The sequence below is a fragment of the Telmatherina bonti genome (genome assembly GCF_933228915.1).
Source record: "Telmatherina bonti genome assembly, chromosome: 22".
In the NCBI taxonomy this organism is placed as follows: domain Eukaryota; kingdom Metazoa; phylum Chordata; class Actinopteri; order Atheriniformes; family Telmatherinidae; genus Telmatherina; species Telmatherina bonti.
Genome location: NC_136631.1, coordinates 14,167,962 through 14,188,367, shown reverse-complemented (window position 1 = coordinate 14,188,367; position 20,406 = coordinate 14,167,962). Strand labels below are relative to the sequence as shown.

The 20,406-nt window shown below is 40.6% G+C and overlaps 1 protein-coding gene across 1 annotated transcript; it reads left to right on the top strand.

Moving 5' to 3' along the window:
* Nucleotides 1–383: 383 nt before the first annotated feature.
* On the top strand, nucleotides 384–19,809 carry LOC306772140 (uncharacterized protein; the record flags this gene model as incomplete). Its single annotated transcript, XM_079261554.1, has 9 exons — nucleotides 384–675; nucleotides 12,643–12,786; nucleotides 12,892–12,935; nucleotides 13,023–13,158; nucleotides 13,511–13,618; nucleotides 13,781–17,587; nucleotides 17,739–17,774; nucleotides 19,275–19,402; nucleotides 19,762–19,809. 9 exons carry the CDS (start codon nucleotides 384–386, stop codon nucleotides 19,807–19,809), a joined length of 4,743 nt encoding a protein of 1,580 aa, XP_079117680.1.
* Nucleotides 19,810–20,406: the final 597 nt, after the last annotated feature.

Genomic DNA, 20,406 nt, shown 5'->3' with positions numbered 1-20,406 from the left:
GCAAGCGGTAATCAGATGCAGTGACTGCTGGCAGCTTTTAGATGTGGGATGTTAGGATTTCCATGCACACAAAAGCAAGGTTTGTTTTCGCTTCGTGCTTGAACACTCCACAACAAGCGATAAAGCCAAAGTTATGTCTACTTTTTTGTCAGAACTTGCCCTGATGGACAGAAGGAAACCTCAGGCCACCATAGGATTGTTTTAATGTCTGCATTGAGGCGAACTGTTCCACAACAAGAGGTTGAAAAGTAATAGAAAAATCTGGTATTTTCCTTTTTATTTAAGTCTTATCACAAGTGATCCCTAAATTTAAAGTGTTTCTTCATGGACTTCTCTGCTTCATGGACTTCTCTGCTTTTTCAGGTTTTTCAGCGTAAGGTGGCATGTCTAACCGTGACTCGCTGGGGTTTGGGGACCTGCTTCCCCATGACGTGGTTGAAGTTTTTGCCCAGCAGAAGCACCACAAGAGAGGCCGGAAGAAACGCAGTCGCTCTCTTAGAAGGGCTTTTAGCTGGTTGAAGGGTAAGAAGAGAAAGACTCTCAGCTCTAATGGGCAGGGCCTGGGTCTAGGTCCGGCACTGGACCTGGCCTTGGATGGACATCCAGCTGGGCAGCAGGGACACAAAGGCGCACAAAAGTCTGGAAAACAGGCTCATCCACAAGGAAACAGTCATGGTAAGAACCCTTAGCATTTCATGTCTTCCCATAGAACTACAAGTACCACCAATGTTTGCATCTGATTGATTTTTCAAGCCATTGATCAAGCAAATCATCAGCTTTTCCCGTTTGCACATTTTTATTTTCTTCACAGCATCTTTGTGAGATCACCATGTTTGGACTGTTAGTATAATAGAAAGTTTGTACAATTTATGCAGTATTTTCTGACATGATTGAAACAAATGCACATTTTCTTTGATGCTTGAAAGATGCTTGATCATATTTTCAAGAGGACTAACCATGCACACATAGGGAACCTGTGATTAAATGAAGTATTTTGGAGTCACTTTGTTAGTGGAGCAATTTTACAGGACCAAACATGTTGGGTTGACACTTAGGGGACTTCTTTCAAATGAAAGCCAAAAACAAAGCTATCTGTATGTTTTACTCCGACTGCATATGTCTGATGTGGTCAGCTTTGACTTGATATGGACTCACTAGCCTTACACACTAACTGGCACTGTCCTGTGCCATCACCTACATGGACTACTACAAAAGCACACAGTTAGATCCAAACAGAAACCTTCTACTTTCTTAGTCTACCAGTGTTAAACTATTATGTCTTGAGCATAGTTTACTTGTGTAGTTTTTGATGGGTTAACTGACCATATGTATTCAGTAAAATTTAGGTGACAAGCTTAAGAATGAAACATCAGGAACCTGTTTGAATATCCTTCTTACAGGCATGTGTGTTTGTTAACTGGATGGATGTTTTAGCACTGACTTCTACTTGCCTTCTAACCTGCAGCTCACTTTGTTTGCAGCGCAAAAAATCTTTGTCTGTCCTGTTCTATGTCACTGTCACCTCTCCGGTCTTCAGATTGCATAGCGCTATGCAATCAGGAAAAGAGTGGTGTCTGTTAAGTCATATACACACACATGCATACACACAGTGGGCCTTTAAAAAGAAAGGAGCATTTACACTCTATCAGGAAAATTGCAGCAACACTGAGACATTTTCTAGAGCTGCAGGTCATGTTGGAGCATGTAGAGTTGCACTTCTATTTCAACTAGTCTGCCCTCTACCAGTCTGTTTTCTCTGTGTTAGTACTTTTTTCTGCGTAAGAATGTGAACTGTGAGTACACAAGTTTTATTCCCAGATTTATCACACCTAGATGCAGCAACACACACAAAAACATTCCACAATAAAGCAAAACCTTGTTTTATGGAGTCTGCTTATGCACAAACAGTGTTTAGTTGCTCAGACTCTTTTATGTGTGCTTGTTTGGCTTCACTTATGTTTATGGCTGACTGTGTTATAGACAGAGAGGGCTCCGCTTGTTTATTCTGCTGCGTCTTCTCAAAGTGGAAGCCCAGATCTCAAGCGAGAAGGGTGTTGGGGATTTCCATGGGATCAGAGTAATTCAGTATCTATTAGTTAAACTATGTCCACGGTAGAAGATGAATGTGTGGAGACACGTTTTCAGTCTTGCATGTGTTTTTTTTTTTTTTTGCAGATGATGATGAATGCATTGAGAAACACAGCTTTTACTACATTATGTGTTCATAGGCCTTCTTACACAATTTTGTGCATTTCATTGTGCAGCCCACAGTTGGTCAGAATAGGCTTTTGTTTGAGAAAGCAAACTGAATTAAGATAAAAGTCTTTCTCCCCTACCAAGGTTGGCTTTGAGGCTAACTCCCACATTGGGCAGAGGTCAGGAATCTTACCTGTCTTTCAATCCAATGTGTTCAACCCGAACGAAGGAAATGTTACTTTTTCTGGGTTGATTTAAAAGTCGGAAGCAACATTTCTATGCACATAGCAGCCATTGTAAGTATTGTTTAAATGGCATCTTAAAAACATTAAACTGGTGGGGTTTGAGGTTACAAAGATATTTTATGTCACTCCAAAGCCTGAAGTGTTGGCTATTGGCAATGATTTATGTGCCAGGTATGCTGATTTTAAATCATCAGCAATGATGGAGTTATGATGGTGCTGGCAGCAACGTCAGCAGACTCCTCATGTGATACTTCCACTGATTTTAGGAGGAGCTGAACAACTCCCAGAGGGCAATTACATGAGAAAAGATGTAATGCTTGCCCAGAATTTTGAATACCTCCAGCTGAGTCTCTGATGATGATGATCTATATTGATACCAGAGGGACCTCCTGCCCACTAGCTTAGTATGGAGGGCATGGTGCCAGTTAATTAAAAGGCATGCCAGTACCATTAGAGTGAGGAACAGTGAGGAAGGAACAAAGTTTTTGTTTTGCCTAACCTATCTATTTCTGCCATTTTATGTTGTTTTCCATATTTAGAAACACAATATGATCAATATTAGATTAATAAAAAAAACAAAAACAAAACATCATGTAAATTAAAGTGGAGCATGACCAAGAGACAGAAGCAACACCCATGTATCTCACAACCTTTGTTTGGTAGATCATGTTTGATTTTGTGATTGATAGAGAAGTGGCCTTAGATGTCCATCACTTCAGACTTAAAAGGGTTTTATTGAAGTTGACATATTGGAGGAGTCAGACAGTATGACATTGTGTTACAAGAGGGAGATACAAGAAGCCATATGAGCCAATGAGCAATCCCAACTAGGTGGACAATATTGCAAAGAGATTGGGTACCAATACTGAGCCCTGTAGGACCTCTTTAGACTGCCAGGTACCCTAGGATGAAAATAATTCATTGTTGTTAAGTTCCTCGACAGAATCACCTCCAAAACAACCCAGCTAAGCAAAACCAGAAAAACAAACAAGCAAAACAAAATCAAAGAAATCACAGGTCAGAAAAGTTTATCTTTGTTTTCCGAGTAATCAGTCAATGTCCGATCTTTGCTCCTCCTTTATCTAAAAAAACATTTTTGCTTCCATGTGTTCTGTGTTTTTGAGATCAAAAGATACCATGCAAAAAGCAAACAAACAAAAAACTCGTCACTGGAGTACTTTCTTTTAATTTTTGGGAAAAAGTTCACGAGTTTACAAGTGTACATACTGTATGCCATGTTATCTGTAACAGGTTTTGGATGTGTCTTTGCAAAACAATAATTGATTTTTATGCTATTGTTGATACGGTTAAAATGGTAAATGGGCTTGTACTTATATAGCGCTTTTCCAATCATGCCGACCACTCAAAGTGCTTTACACTACTTGTCACATTCACTCATTCACACACACATTCATACTATACACCAGGGGTGTCAAACTCCAGTCCTCGAGGGCCGGTATCTGGCAGGTTTTTGTTGTTTCCCTCTACCAACACAACTGATTCAAATCAAATGCTTAAAGCAGCTTCTAGTCAACCTATTTGTGAATTTTGAGCAGGTGTGTTGCAGCATGGAGACAACAAAACCTGCAGGATACCGGCCCTCGAGGACTGGAGTTTGACACCTGTGCTATACACTCATACTTCGATAGGCACATGGGGGGCAGCTTGGGGTTCAGTGTCTTGCCTCAGGACACTTCAGCATGTAGTCAGGGGAAGCCTGGAATTGACCTCCAAACTTTCCAGTTGAAAGACGACCACTCTTCCTCCTGAGCTACAGCCGCCCAAGATAAAGATAATTGCAGAAAAATGTTTTTAAACGTAACATGAAGATGGATCGCATGGTATTGCCTTCAGCACTGAAAATGTCTTGCGCTATAGTCAACTTTTAGCCATTAAATCCACTGGGAAAGAGTGTCCAAACTTTTGACTGGTAGTGTACATACTCAGTTAGATGATGAGTCAGTCAAAATAAATGTCAGACTGAAAACTAGAAGCTTGAATTTGTTTTAAGTTTCAGTTAAAGATTTGAGTTCAGGCTGACCTGCATTCCCTGTGGAGAGCGAGCATCAAAACCCTTTGTAGTTATTCTACCCTTTGCTCTTCAGGGAATGCGTTTTTGCAAACACAGCTCTTGGAGTTTGATCCGTGAGGAAACTGTTCTGAAATACAGTTCGAGCTGATGAACCCTGACATGCCGGACCTTTCAGTGTGGTAAACCCATTAATTCTCCATTGTGTTTTCTGACATCTTTGCTGTGTTTCATCTTCAGCCAAAAAGCAGAGATTTTATGCCTTTGCAAACGCATTCACAGTTAAATACTTGTTCCTCTGTCAGTGATATGTTCCTCCCGTACTGTCTGTTTAGTTGATCCTGTGTAAAACTAGACGACAAGCCTCTTGTCTTACTGTCTCCCCTTTGTTGTGAGCTTTAAGAGGAATTCCCCTTAATTTAATTATGAACAAGCTTGTTGAAGACTGATTAGGTCATACAGCCCTAACAAGACATGCTCAGGTCACCTGTTTGCTCAAAACACTCCCTGAGAGATTCCCAGCATTCCTGATCTTCTAGATATTTCTTTGAGGAAGCTAGAAATAGGGAGCCCTTTGTGTTTGTGCTTGACTTGCATGCCAGGATCTCAGGACTTCTGAGCCATTCATTTGACTTCCTTTGTTGAATATTCACTAAAAGACTCTGCTTAGCAAGACTGCTCAGCCAAACACATGGGCTGGATCTCCTGCTTCACTCCATTTTCTTAGACTGTGATGTTGGTATTGAAAGCCCTGTTTGTTAAGGTGTTTGTGGACCAGCAGACCTCAGCTGAAGATAAGACAGATTCTCTGTTAAGGGTTCATGAAACGGTCAGGTGATATATAAAATCTAAAAGATTGATTTAACTACATAAAAGAAGATTTCTGAATGGATGAGAAGGAAACTGTGTTTTCCTGTGGGGAGAAGTTTCCAGTTTGAGATCGCGGCGCAGATAGGACACAGAGGGAAAACAGACTTGCAGCATGTTATTCATTTGCATTTAGGGAAGTAAAAGAAAGACATCATAACTATCCATGACTAAAGGGACACTGGTCACAGCATCCATCTTTAGACTGAAGTAAAGCTTCATGGTATTGTATATGTTGTAAGTGATGTTAAGCCCCTAAACATTAAAAAGAGGGATTGTGCAGGAACAGATATGCATTATTTTTCACTCTTTTTCACTTTCGTTATTACTTTTGTACTTCACTCCTACCCACTTATGTCTGGGAGCTAAAACTACAGGGTCAGGGACAGAATTAATCCACATGTTTGGGTTTAGATGCTCAGAAATTCAGGCTTATAATTAGACAACTATACCGGGATTTTTATCCAGTTTAAATCTAATTACATGATGTTGTTACCTAAATTATGTGACTCGTATAAGGATTATTTTCTTTTTTTTTCTAAACAAAAAAAAAACAGTTAGCCATAGACCAATTAAATGAAAAATAATATTCCTGTACAATGCACAAGAGTGAACTTTTGTTACTCCACAGTACAACAACAATGTAGGGCAGGAGAACGGGTTTGAGAAAACTGACTTCTGATAGAGTTTCACTTTGCATCTCAAGGTGGGAGGTAATCAGTTTCCTTCTTTTGCACTTTTGCCTAAAGGGAAGGTATCCCTTTGAAAAGTGCTCGCATTGCATGGCTTTTATGGGAAGATAATTCATTTTGGTGCATGTTTTTGTGTCAATTTGCCACCACAGTGTAGAAGGGATGAGGTAGACCTTTCTGACACTCATCCATATATGAGAACAGCTCAGACTAACACGAGACAAGAAACAAGTTTATGCTGGTGCTTTGAGAATTTCTGCAGCCGAGGACTTGGCTAACCTGTATTGTAAACAGTTGCGCAAATGCCCATTTCACATGGCTTTTAGAGCATTTAGTAGGATTTTTATTACAAAAGGTGAAGAATCACCACACCCTCATGGTGGAAGTGATCATATTTAGGTCATTTAAAAGTTAAGAGGTTTTTGCCAGTGTCCCCTCTGATCCCATTTGAATCATGTTCATATATTTTGTATAAGGTTCTAGTGTTGGGTGTCACTTAGTCTGACTGATCTAAAAAGAAAAGAACTGCTATTTATTGCTTCACAGTCAAGATATGCAGACATGTTACTATAGCTTTTCACCAGCTGCATGAGCCTTTGTCCTTAAAGGAAAATGTTTACCAGGGCATTGTGGCAGGTCCCCAGAGAGGTTGATAAATGTGTACTTGGAGTTCTCTGAGTCACCACTCATGACTTCTGCATTTATGTTTTGCAGGTTTAGAGCAAAGATAGACAGTAGGTGCTTGTGATAGTCTTGTTAAGGATATCTTTTGTTGGCTTTAACTCACTAGGGCAGCAAAGTAGAGTAAAGGTTTACAGAGTGCTTGGCCTCAGTATAGATTTCTTTCTGTGTACATGCTGTTCTTTCTGGATAAATTTTAGCACCAGTGCCATGATAAGTCTGAGCTGTACTTGTATATAACAGAGCTACTTACCTGAGATATGTCAGCACAGAGATGACAGGGAAGTCCCACTAGTCTCTGCTATTTTAATTTTGCTGGTATCCTCTTAGCTTGAGAGAGTTTAACATCTTCCTGGTATGAAGTTCTGAGCACGCTCCACCGGGAGGAGGCCCTGGGGAAGATTCAGAACAAGATGGAAAGACTGTCTCAGCTGGCCTGAGGACACCTTGGGATTCTCTCAGATGAGCAGGAAGATGTACCCAGGGAGAAGGAAGTCTGAGCTTCTCTGCTTAAACTGCTGCGTCTGTGACCTGACCTGGCCTTCATGCATTATGCTTAAAGTAGGATTAGAGAATTCATCAATCTTTTTTATGATTGGATTATGTCAGGACTTTATCTTAGTCATTACAACATTTATATTATTTTTTTACTTTAACCATTCTTGAGTAGAACAATCTGTGAGCTGAGGGCCATTGTCTTTTATGACCCACTTTCTCCTGGTATTCTGACAAATGCCCAGACTTCTTTTTGGTTTTTTTAATGTTTTTTTTAGTATTTGCTGGTTCAGTTCATTCTTTGTTTAATTCATGCTGAGAAGATGTCCTGACTTATGATCTTGTGCTGAAATGCAACGTTTTCCTTTTTTCAGTCTCTTCTTGTTTACAAAAAAAAAAAAAAAAAAAAAAAATCAAAAATCAGTAACTATAGGCGGGCAAGAAACATTCCTTTGTGGACAGCCAGAGTTTTTTTTTTTTTTTTACGTTCAGTGTCTTGTGTTGCTTAAAAGTTACTTTAGTTTTGTTTTTTAGCTCTCACAGGTCAGGAGGTGAATAATGGATTATACTTTCCTCCATTCTTACAAAATCTGGCTAGCTGGATTTCTGGTGACCAAACTATGAGGAATAACTTTTGTAATCTGTATCTGTCATATGTGTCAGAAAACACTTGCATAAACATCTTTGGATGATCAACCTGAGGAATAAGTGGAATTAAGTACACCTTTCTTGTGTCTGTCATCTCAACACAATAATTTTAGAATGAAAGGGAAAATTATCACAATTTTTTCAGATTTGATCATATAATGAATTGATAACTGACTAAGCTGAATGCATTATTTTTTTCTCATTTATTGTACAATCAGTGATCAAAGTTGTTGCATTTTAAAAATCTGTAAATATAGCCATACTTTAGTTATTGCCTTTTCCCATGTGTCGTCTTTTCATGTAAACTTCTGCAGACTTGGAAATTAAATTGGCCCAGTCGTGTTGGTAGACACCCTCTGCCATAAGGTTGTAATTAAAGTCTGTCTTTCACGTTGTTTATTGTCACTAGTCACATATCTGCTAGCAGCCTGGGGCAAAACTGTGCGTACACCAAGCAAGCACTAGCAGGCTTGAATATTTTCCAGTCTCCTGCATGTTTTCTAATTTTAACTGACTTGCAAAACCTATTAGATAATATAGATTGTCATTATGAAGCTGGCAGAGTTTCCCCCCTTCTTGACCTACAGATTGTTTGAAATGATCGATTAAGACTGTGGGAAAATTAAAAACCGATGCGATATATGAATAATATGAAAAGAGAATATGCTTTGTGCTCATTGTTGATCCAGTATATTTTTGGAGTAATATGATATATGCTGGTTTCCTGGTGTTCCAATTGTGTTGTCTGACAGTGATGAAATGTGTAACCCTGCGTGCCACATGATGCAGGTATACCTGTTACCTAGATTGCAGTCCTTGTCACACCATGCTTGTTGCTTCCTTTCTTTCAGCCATGATGTTTATGTTTAATTCAGTGAAAAGAGTCAGAAGAACAAACAAGTTTTTGACGAGGATGCATTAACACATGGGTCCAGCTTTTTTTTTTTTTGTTTGTTTGTTTTCGATGCATGGGGCCTTCAGCCTTTTTCCACTGTCATCACGGAGCATTCAGTTAGGCTTGTACTGATTAGAGAAGCTTAAACTGCACGATTGTCTGCCTGACTGTGCAAAACAAGAGAAAGGAGCAAGTTAGGGCAGAAATGTTCGGTGTGTGTGTGTGTGTGTGGGCATTGTGTGATTCCCACATCAGTACGGCCGATGCTTGAGATGAAGGCAGATTGCAGCATGTCATCATGCCTGCTGAGGGAAAAAAAAAATCAGATACAATCTGCTGCTTCTTCAGGATCTCTTTATATCAAAGGAAATATGATTGCAACAAGCTTTTTGAGTCACTCCTGGAAGGAGATTGTGATCCATCAGAGCACACCACCAGAATGTTTCTTTTGTCTGTAAGCTGGCCTCATCAGCGAGGCCCACGCCCCCCTTTGCTCTGTTACACAGCCTGCCAAACCCACTAAAGGCTATGTTAACTTTTAAGTCGGTACATCTGTCATAATGCACCACAACTCCTGAACATTGTACTCACACACTTCATTTTTTTTACACATGAATTTACTGTAATTTCTTTTTTTTTTTTTAAACCATACTATTATTGTTTTATCTTTTTTGTATTTTATTACAAATATATCATAATAAATTTTCTTCTTTTTTATTAAATTGGTAGGACATTTTAAAACGATTGGTTCTGGTTTTCCTTCCCTAAAAAGTATTTGAATTATTAATTATTAATTTTATTTCTTTTTTGGTATTCTTCTTCTTATTATTATTATTATACTTGTCCTGTCCAGCAATAAAGCAAGCAGAATGATGGTCTGACTGTTGTGTTGTGCTGAGAAAAATTAGCTTTTTCAAGAGGAGATTTAGATAAATAAAGATCCTCCTGATAATTGGAGTTTTTTTTATTTTCTTAAAAAAATATTTTTTTTATAGAACTGAATAACCTTTTCGTACACTCCCTCTATCCATGAAGTGGATAGCCATGACTAACATATGATTACCCTGTTTTCATGTCATAAACACTTCACCACCATCTATGTAATTTTTTTACATTATCTGTTAATTATCTGTGGATTTATTGAGCCCTTCAGTCTTTTTATAATTCCACAGCAATTACCAGTGAACATTTGCAATACATATTTTATTATTTTAAAAATCTTTCCTCATTTGAATCCAATTTTATTAATAGGGTGATTATTTATTTCTCTCCTTTTTTTTTTTTAGATGATTTTTGTTCCCTTTTGTTATTATTAACATTGTTTTTTCCCTCTGGACCCTGAAGTCTCATGCCTGAATGAAAATGGTCACGTGGCCTCAAATCCATTAGACTTAGTATTCCAATCCGAGATGTAAACATCAGTTTGGGGTACATACATAATCACTGGCAGCCGGTTAATACTTCAAGCTTTTGCACAATCCAGCAGTGACAGATGGGGTCATTAATATGGACACAATTACAGAGATAATGTGGGCCCCCTTGTTAATGTGCAGTCACGCCCCACCCAGTCACTACAGGCTTCTCCAGTTTAGTGTGTATTGGCATGGTAACAAGTGAAGTGTTGTCCTAGACTGACTTAACTTTATATGCCCATCAGCTTTCTGTTTACAAATGTGGACTGAAGCTTCCACTTTAGCAGCCAGTCCTGTTCAACTTGTGCTCCTATTTTTTGTCACTAGGCACTAAATCTACATGTCGTTGATTCCTTTATTCTTTGTAAACTGCTGTTGTCTGACTCACTTGGCTGGATCACAAGCATGGGAATGTTTTCCATTTGCTCAGATGTCATACATTCCATATCATGTCTGCTCGGCACACTAGGAAGTGAACAAACCCCACAGTTTCAGCAGACGATTTTAAGTCCCCTGACGATAAATGATCTTTAAAAGATAATATTTTAAGTCCTTGCAATGCCAGACGATTGACTTTGGAATTAGATGAAAAAGTTTGAGGCTTCTCCAGATGAGAAAAATCAATACCAGTCTTGTTCCATTTTTTTAGTTGCACGGTAATAAAGTTAGAGATGTGTTTCTAAAGACAAAAGAACTTTTTTTTTCACATGTGTGACCATGTGCTGTTGGGCTGCAGGCCTCTTGTACAACATGTTTTTAATCTTGTTTTCAAAGTAGACCACTTCAGTTGACCTACTCCCCCTTGTGGCAAAAGTGTATAGTTATATGCTGCTTAATGAAGTTTAAGAAGTGCAGAAATTTACTATATAATTAGCATTCTGTAGCCTACTCAAAATGGGATATGATATAACAAAGCCATATAGTTTCACCTACTTAGAGCTGTTGATCAATGCACCCTCAATGTGCCCGTATCTCAAATCCCAGAAAATCCCAGGCTTTCTCTTTCCTGTAATGTTTACATGCTTGTTATTAGTTTGATCGGACCAATCCGGGGCGAGTGTGCCTGCAGATGGGGAGCAACAGAGAGATGCTGTTTGATATCAGAGAGGAATGGCAGGAATTAGGCTGCTGAGGATTAACGCCTGAGCTCTGATTGTCTATTGGCTGAGGAGGCATTCTCTGCTCTGCTTGGATGTAAACTGACAAAAACAATTTGATCAAAAACAATCTTGTTGTTCTGGGACGTTTATTCAGCTGAAAGGCTGTAGAGTACTGGCTTAAAGTTTTCTTTTTCCTTAACACATCTTCACCATCTTTTTTGGTGGACTTTTGGATAACTTTTGCTAGATATAAGACAGGAGATGGTGGTGCTCTTAACTAGAGACTCAGGCTCTAGTTTGCACTGCTTTCCAACAATTTTAAAGAGGAAAGGTGAGTTAAAACAGTACTCGGTGAGTGTTTTAGTATTTAAGTCAGGCCAATTATGCACAGAATGGTGAAACCTCTTTATTAATTAAGTGCAAACAGGACAGTCAGGATCATTTGGGTCTGCTTTGATAACAATGGAATCAACTTTTGTTATTTACTCTCACTATAAATCATGAAAACAATCATTTTTTATTGTTCACACTGCTTATTGATAAGATGCTGCGAGTCACATGTCAGAAATCTTACTTTTAAGTTGGCATAGCTTTAGAAAACTATTTGAAATTTTCCTGCTCGGAGCAGACCATAATGCTGTTACTGAGAACAAAGTAAAAATTAGCAGCAGTCACTAAGCACGTGGTTGCGAAGGCTAATTCCAGCATGTACTTACAGAGACGGTGCAGACAAGAGAGCAGCTAAATGTAGAGCAGCTGTCACTATTGCATAAAAGTGTTGTGGCAAGCTTATAGCTTGTCTCAGACTGTGCCGTGGATGTGTTAGGGCACTATAATGATCAAGTTTTGCCTCCTTTTTTTTTTTTTTTTTTTTGTAGGAAAACTTTTTTTTTTCTTTTTTACTTTATATTTTTACATTGTTTTACTGTAAGAAATATCATTCTCAAAGCAAATATTGGTAGATGGCATCTCCTTGGTATTTTAGAAATATTATAATTAGTTTCTGAAAGATTTGACTTGTGTGCAATGCAATTTAAAAGACATGACAGTGATTTAATGAATGTTTTTCTAACTTGTCAAATCACACTTAAACTGGAAAGTGTGTCTGCATACGCTGCTGGTTGCAGATTTATTGATTTGATAATCTCCTCTTTAGAGTAAAGTCACAGTGGTTTAATCCCACATAAGAGGAGGAAGAGTTCAGTCTATTTTATTCACAGTCCTATGCATTAAACCTCAAACAAATGTACCACTCCTGTACGCAAATACCCCTGACAAACACCTGAATGCTCTCCCGCTGACCATATGGCCCTCTTAACTCCTGTTACTGTAAAGTAAGTCTTTGAATTAAAAACCCCTCCCCTCCATTTCTTTGTTACAAGCTGTGCCAAAGCGAGATGATGACGGCAAGACCCCTGCGCCCCCATTGTTCCAGGAGAACGTGTTCATTGAGTCAAGCAGGCCAAAGTACCTGGAGGACCTGCACACAGAGGCCATGGAAGGATTGAGAATGATGCAGCAGGATGGTACATACTCTCTGCACTAAATTACAGCTGTTTCACTAACATGTTAACGATCCGCATGCTTCTAAATCTGCAACTTTAAACCATTAAATGCTGAACTGTTTGCAGAAACTAACAATGGAGTGGAGTTTCGGGATAATGAAAGCACAATTGTAAGTTCTGCACAAACAACAAATGCAAAGCTGTAGTAGAAGCGCTTCCTCTCTTCACACTTCTGACCGTTTTCCTCCTTTTGCCAGTCGGCAATGACGCTCCAAACCGATGGGGAAGGTGGAGGGTTTATAACTGACAGGACCATTCCCGATTCCTCCTCGGTTGTTTCTATGCAATCATCCGCTTCTCTAAGATCCTCCCGCTCTGGACTCACCAGGCAAGGTAACGTACTCTAAATAGCATTTATTTGTCTTATTATCAACTTATTTTGCATGTGTAAAAAAACAGATGTGGACACAATTTGATTTTAATTTAAATGAGAGGATTAAGGATTTAAGGACTTGTGACAAATGTTAATAATAAATTAATTGGTTTCTGCTTGAAATGGGTAGCTCAACAGAAAGGAGTCCATTTGTAAACATTTCTCAGCTTTCTAGCTTGTTATACAGAAATTTATTACATGTTTTATGTATTTAAGACAAAACAATTAATTAATCTGTAGATAGAATCAGATTAAATCCAGATTTACCAAAGATGTCTGAGTGTTAACGTCTTCTCACAAATATTAATCTAGGTTCAACATTCAGACCACTGAACTCTGGGAAAAAGTCTGAAAAAAAGACGAGGAGAAGACACAGGAGGACTGTTGTGGGGATCCCGAAACATGTTCAGAGAGAGCTGGGTATGCACTTCATCTTATTCTGAACTTATAAGAATTCAAAATTAAATAAAACCATCCATTTCTAACAGGAATTTGTCTAATAGGTCATTTTGTTTTAGATGTTTCCTATTTCCCTAATTAGTAATGCAAACTTGTGACAATTCCTCCTCTTTTATCCATCAGGCCTGGACAGAAGTGGCTGTTCGTTGACTCAGACACCAGATGAGGAACAGCCTCACAATGGTGAGGCTGATGTCAGCTCCACTACCGATGGGCCACAAAAGACAGCAGAGTCAGCAAAGGAAATGAATACCAGCCTCCAAGCTACTAACATCATCCAGCCTCTCAGCAAAGACAAAGTAGAGCAGCTCAGTGCCACCCATGCTGGTCATAGTGACGACCTGGCTCTGCTGCATCGTCTTGGTCCTGACTTGGAAAGTGGACAGAGACCTCATTCCTTGGCAGTTCCCTGGATGACTACTGGCTCCAGCCTCCAGCTGCATCCACCTAGCCCTGTCATGTCCATCTCTCCTCAAGCTGCTTACATGTCCAAAATCATTCCCAATGCTGTGCTGCCACCCTCCATCGAGGTGGTGGAAATCAGCCGTGGACCGAGTCGCAGCAGTGTGCGCACTGTCAGCAAGAGCAGCCTGCAGCTGTCCAGCCCATCTCCCTCTCGTGCCTCCTCTAGAGCTTCAACCAGAACCACGTCCTCGAACATCACCTCTGCTTCCCGCTTCAATGTTCCCGATGTGTCTGATTGCTCCTTTTGGAGCAATTCTGCATCTTCAGAGACTTTGGTATCAGACTCTTCGACCATCTCCAGCAGCGGCACCCCCAGACAAAAGAGGTCTCAGAATGAGGATTCTTCTGTTACGGACAGCAAAGTTATGTCCTCCACATGTACATCTAATGGCTCCTCTAAAAGTAAGATTGTTAAGGAGGACAAGGTTAAGAAAGATGGGCAGTTTGTGCGTAGCCTCTCTGTCATGAAGTCCAAAAGGGCTCCACCTCCTCCGAATCGCTCATATTCCCTCCACGGTAAGGCGAAAGGACGGTCACGAGATCTGGCAGAGGTTAGAGTCTTTCCGGGAGAATCTTCTCCTGATAAGGCCTCAGCTCTAAATTCAGAAAATGAAAAGAACAAACTCAGATCATCTCCAGTGCCCTGTGTGAGTATTGACAGCCCCGGCTACAATGGAGACACCAGCTCTCTGGAAAACTCTGCTGACTCAGTTTTATTGTCTCTCATCAAATCTCAACAGCAGAGTCCAGAAGCAAAGGATGTAAAGAACAACGCAGGAACAGTTTCCAAAGAAGCGTCACAAGAGAAGCAAGAGCCTCTTCAGGGGAATAAGCTCAACAAAATGGTCTCCCCATCTAGCGGCTACTCCAACCAAGATGGAGCATCCCCACAAATCTCTAAACAGCCTCATAGCTCATCTCCAAAGCAAAGGAAAGGCTTCTTGGCAAAGCTTCAAAGGTTATTTCCTGGGTCAAGTTCTCCTGGTTCATCTCCATCCTCTCCATCAGAACCAGAGTTTTCTGAAAAGACTAAAATCACAGACATTGTTGACACAGTTGGCGTCAGCCCCTCTGTAAGGACCCTGAGAGAACTCTTCAACATCCCTGCCCCGCCGAAAGTCCATGCTCCTCCACCTCCTCCCCCTGAGGTATGGGCTCACAACAAGCGTACATTTGTGCTGCTCTTTGGACCCCCAGCTCCTGACAACACCTATGCCATCATAAAGAAGAATCCAAAGGACAGGAGACAACAGAGGCAGTCTTCCGTGTCTACAGAGGGCTCTGTGAAGATGGAACGAAAACACAGGAATTCAACAACAACAGTGGAGTCTGTAAATGGATCCCTGGATGTGCTGCAGACAATGAAAGTTCATGAAAGTGGGACTTTGAATACCGAAATGCACAGAGAGAACAATGAAAGATTAGCTCAAAATGGAGATTTGAATGTAAACGGTAAAGATGAGAAAGTGAGAGTATGTGAAATGTTGAATGGGATGTCGGTGAAGGCTGTTGAGAAATGTGAAGAAACAATGGTAGAAGTGAAGAGAGAAGAAGGTCAGCACACATCCACCCAAGCTGCAGAGGTAGAAACCAACTCGGACTCCTTACCTTCCATTTCATTAGCGAACATTTCTCCGTTGCCGCCTCTGCAACCACTAACAACCAGACAGTCAACTGAAGCTGCATCTGTCGCATCAGTACAAGTTGCATCCCCTGAGTCGTCCTGGCCCCCGCCACCTCCACCCATGGCACAGGTGGGCACCAGCAGGCCAGATGAAATAGATCTCCCTCTTCCTCCTCCACCTCTGTTTGGTGAGGAAGGGCTAGTCCTGCCTTCTACAGCTGTGTCTGATGAACCAGAGGTGAAAGCAGGAAGTGTCAGTGTGATCACAGTTGCTGAACCCAAGAAACTCCATACATCAAATGGGGTCGTGTCCTCTACTTTGAACATACCTCCTCCCCCACATTATACAGCTCCACTTCCACCAACTACAGCGGTCTTGCCTCCCACGACTGAAAACATCTCTCCACCACCGCCTTCTTTGAGACCTGAAAAGTCCACTGTTCCAGTTGTCGAAGACAACACTCTACAGGTTACAGTAGCTAAAGAAGACCCACCTACTCCAGTTGTAGAGGTCTCTTCTCGGCCCCCTGAAGACCTATCTCCACCTTCGCAAGAAGCCTCTGAGTATGCCGAAGATGCAGCACCAGAGAGTAAATTCAAGGCACCGCAAAGTATTCCACCTCCACCACAACTGCCATTACAGCTCCATCTATCAGAGCAGGTTGATACACCTCATGATAGGACCCTGCTGGAATCTGAAACTAATGCACATCCATCCAACAGTATACTCACACCTCCTAAAAGTATTCCACCTCCACCTCCTTCAGAGCCTCTCCAATTGACAATTCATACTCAGACAGCTGATAATCCAGAAGCTGAGACACCCCCTTCACCTCCATCTGAGTTCAGAAACTCACCTTCACCAAAAGAGGCTGAAGAATCTGCTCCTCCTCCACCTATTAGCTTTCCTTTGCCTCCACCTTTGCCAGTGCAGGGCCTTGTCAACGCCAAGTCCAGATCTAGTCCTGTAAGCACAGAAAACCAAAGCCAAGAGCAAACATCTGCACCTGCTGAACCCACTCCCATTGTTACCCCATTGCTGCTGCAGATGGTTAAGCTTCGGTCAGTTAACAGTAGCCCTGAGCCTCCTGAAGTTCAAGAAGAGACCCCTGCACCAGTTTTACTTGAGGAGCCCGGTCCCATTGACACCTCCTCCTTTCCACAAACAGTAAATCTGCAGTCTGTTAATAGCCCTGATCCCCCAGATGCACAAGAACCACCAGAGCCTGAGGTCACAGTGAACCAACAGCAGCAGCGCAGTCAAGTCCCGTCCTCATCTTCAAACAGTGAGGTTCCCCAGAAGCCCATCAGAAAATCTTTAATTGTGCCCTCCACATCAACTTCTCCATCAGTCATTGTCACCTTGCAACCAACTCTGCCCAAGTCTGAGACTGTTGTGGTCCCATCCGAGCCTTCATCCGCAACCGTTTCTTCTGTTGCAAAGTCTCCTCCTGCCACAACTCCTTCTATGAACCTGCAGGAGGCCATCCGTCTAAGGACAGCGTCCAGATCAAAAGGGAGCCCTCTACTTGGCTTGCAGTTGCCATCATCAGCTCCAGATTTCCATAAATCCCCTACATCCACCGCCAGCTTTATCTTTTCCAAGAGCAACAAGAAGGTAATGATTGAGACCAAGCAAGAGAAGGAGAACAAGGAAAGCATACAGAAGAAGACAGAGGTTTCTTCTGTAACAAAGATTCCCGGGGAAGCGGAGTCCAAAAATAAGGGAGTCAAGGTCCCACCACCTGTTGCAAAGAAGCCAAAGGGTAATTGTAAAGGGGTAGAGACCAATGAAGGTGTGGAACAAACAGGACAGGAAGCTGAAGAAGAGAGTGTCAGAGGTAAGAGAAATCTGAACAGATGAAATGTCAATAGTTTTCACATTTGACATTATTACAGCTTTGCGTCTTAAAAGGCTATCATTCAATCAGTTGTGGTATTACAGCTTAGCCAATCGCATTCCACAAAACTAACCCTGTCCGCGTTTTCCAGTTTCAGATGCCACAGAGGAGACAAATGGGACAGCAGGTACTGTTGGAGGGGAGACGTTGTCAACATGATTGCAGAGACTGGAGAAGCCCCTGGAGGGACTTTCTGAATTTTACTGCAAGTTTTTGTTTGCGAAAGACTATAAAGCAGGATTTTGATGGATAAGATGTGTATTTCAGAAATTGTTTAAATTTGATGTTAATGGTGTGGGTCTTAATTTTCTGAAGTATTCATTTAGCATTTAACAGACTAAATACTGTATATTTTCTTGGCCAGTGGGTCTTCTAAGCTTTACTGTTGCAAGAGATGTGGATCTACCCCCCTCTAGTGTCAAAATACGATTGTACCACTTACAATATGTCCTGCTGAATCAGCGCTTTATCAATGGGACTTTGGGATGCTCATTTGTAAATGTAGCTATTGCTTGTATATTTAACATATCCAATAATTATTGATCTGTTCAGAGTTCTGTATATTTTCCAAAGATTCCACACCAATTATTTGTTTAAAAATATTAATTATCTTAAGTTATTATTCCTGTCATGTTCAGAGGAGAGTCTCCACAAGAGCATCTTCTTTGCAATGTGTCAAATCATGACATCACATAAATCGTTTGTTTAGGTGCATAATCAAGTCTGAAATCATGTCAAACATTCCTCATGCCACTTTCCATTGTTTGTATAAAGCAACAGAAACAACTTAGCATGTAACTTTATAATGGAGCACCTTTTCTGCTGCTTTTTGTCGCTGATGACCGTGGCGATGCCGTTTCCTCAGTTACGATTCATTAAATTTGTTTCAGAGATGTTTTAGAGGCTAATGGAGGAAACAATCATCTATAAAGAAAATTAAAGATTTATGGACAGATCAATTCGTCATTTAAACATTAGTCTTGTTCTCATTTGTATGCATTTTCTTTTCATGTCAACTATTTGTTTGAACTGTGTGCCAGAAAATACAAGCATTTATACCTTTATTTCTTGATCCGTTTACATTCATCTGCTAGCAAACAGTCATTCCTATGATGGAGTTGATCTTTGACATTTTAGGCTATTTTAACACGTCTACTTTTATAAAGACAAACAGAAAATAGGTAAAATTTTCATACAGTATCCACTAGTACGTGAATGAGTGAGGATATATTTGCTAATTAGTGGCTACGGCTACTCACTGAATACAAAATTTATAAGTATTGTAATTTCCAAGTTTGCCTCTGTGATAAACAGGAGAAAAACATAACACAGTTGTGATTTATTACTTAAAATATTTTATAAATATTTAGAAAAACTAAAAATAAGATAAAAAATAAATCATTGCTGTTATGTGTCTAGAACTGAAATAGTTTGTGAAAAAGTTGTGGAACTTTTTAAATAATTCATGCATCAGAGGGTTAAATTGGTATTAATAAGAGAATTGGCAACAGTGTGTGCGTATTGATTTTATTGAAATGAGCAAACAAAATTATGATCTAATCACACATTTATTTAACTACCTCCATGTGAAATACCAAGTTTTTTCCTCTTTTTCTACATCTGCCAGACTGGTATCACTATTTGGTTGCACCACAGAAGCCATCGTCCAATCCTCTTCAGCTGTACATGCATGCTTCTCGTTTTCCTCCTCACAGTCAGGAGGCTCCAGCTCCCCCTGCAAGCCACTTTCTGTTGGTAATGTTGGTTTTAACTGTTCCCAACGATGGAGCGGTTCACCTTCCTCCTGATTCTCATGGATCATCTGCTCTTTGAAGATCTCTGAAATATCCTCCTCATCTCCTCCTGATCCATCCTCCCTAAACTTATTGAAATTCCTCGCTTGAGGTTCCATCCACTCATCCTCTAAGACACTCTCTCTGTAGTCCAACTTTTCAAGATCAGGTTCTGCCATTGCTGCAAAAACGGTTTCACGCTCTTCAAATTTCTCCATGTTTTCACCATCAGCAAACTTCACTATATCTCCCTTTTCCCACATCTTCTCAGGATTATTTAGCTCTGTGTAATAATTTCTGCTTGTCTTGTTTTCTTTCCAGCTAGCTGCAGAGGGACTGACCGGTAGTAAGCCATCCTGTACTGTGTAAGGCTGATCCGAGACCAGAAGCGGCTCACTGCTTGCAGACCCTTTGAAAAATGAGAGGTTTAAAATGTTAGGTTTAAATCTTTTAAAAGACAAATTATCAAATTAATCTGAGTTGGAAGGAGTATTTAAAGAGTGCCAAACCTTCCTTCAAGGCCCTGCGGTGTTTTGAGGTCACACATTTTGACTCACAGCACTCACATATTGAGTCATGACCAACAAGGGCCCTCCATCTGTGAAGGCAAAGATATCCTTAATCCACCTGCAAAGAGTGGAAACATCCATAATCTGGTTGGAATAGGATATTATTAATGCTCACCTGTGACCTCTGTAAGAGCAGGATTTGTGCACAGGTCCTGGGTCCTCTGATGTGACCAAAAATTTGCAGTGGATGCTGACCTAAAACAAACATGGATAAGCCACAATTGGTGGATGAGTAATTCTACCAAACCACAAATGTTTAAACCTCACCTCAGTGTCAGGGTCAGTGGTAAACTGGAAAGCCTTTAAGGAGAACCTCAGGGTGCTGTCTGTCCGAGAGGTGAACTCTGAGGCCCCAGGGTCCTGTTTGCTGTCCAGCATGCAGCTGTGGAAACAAACA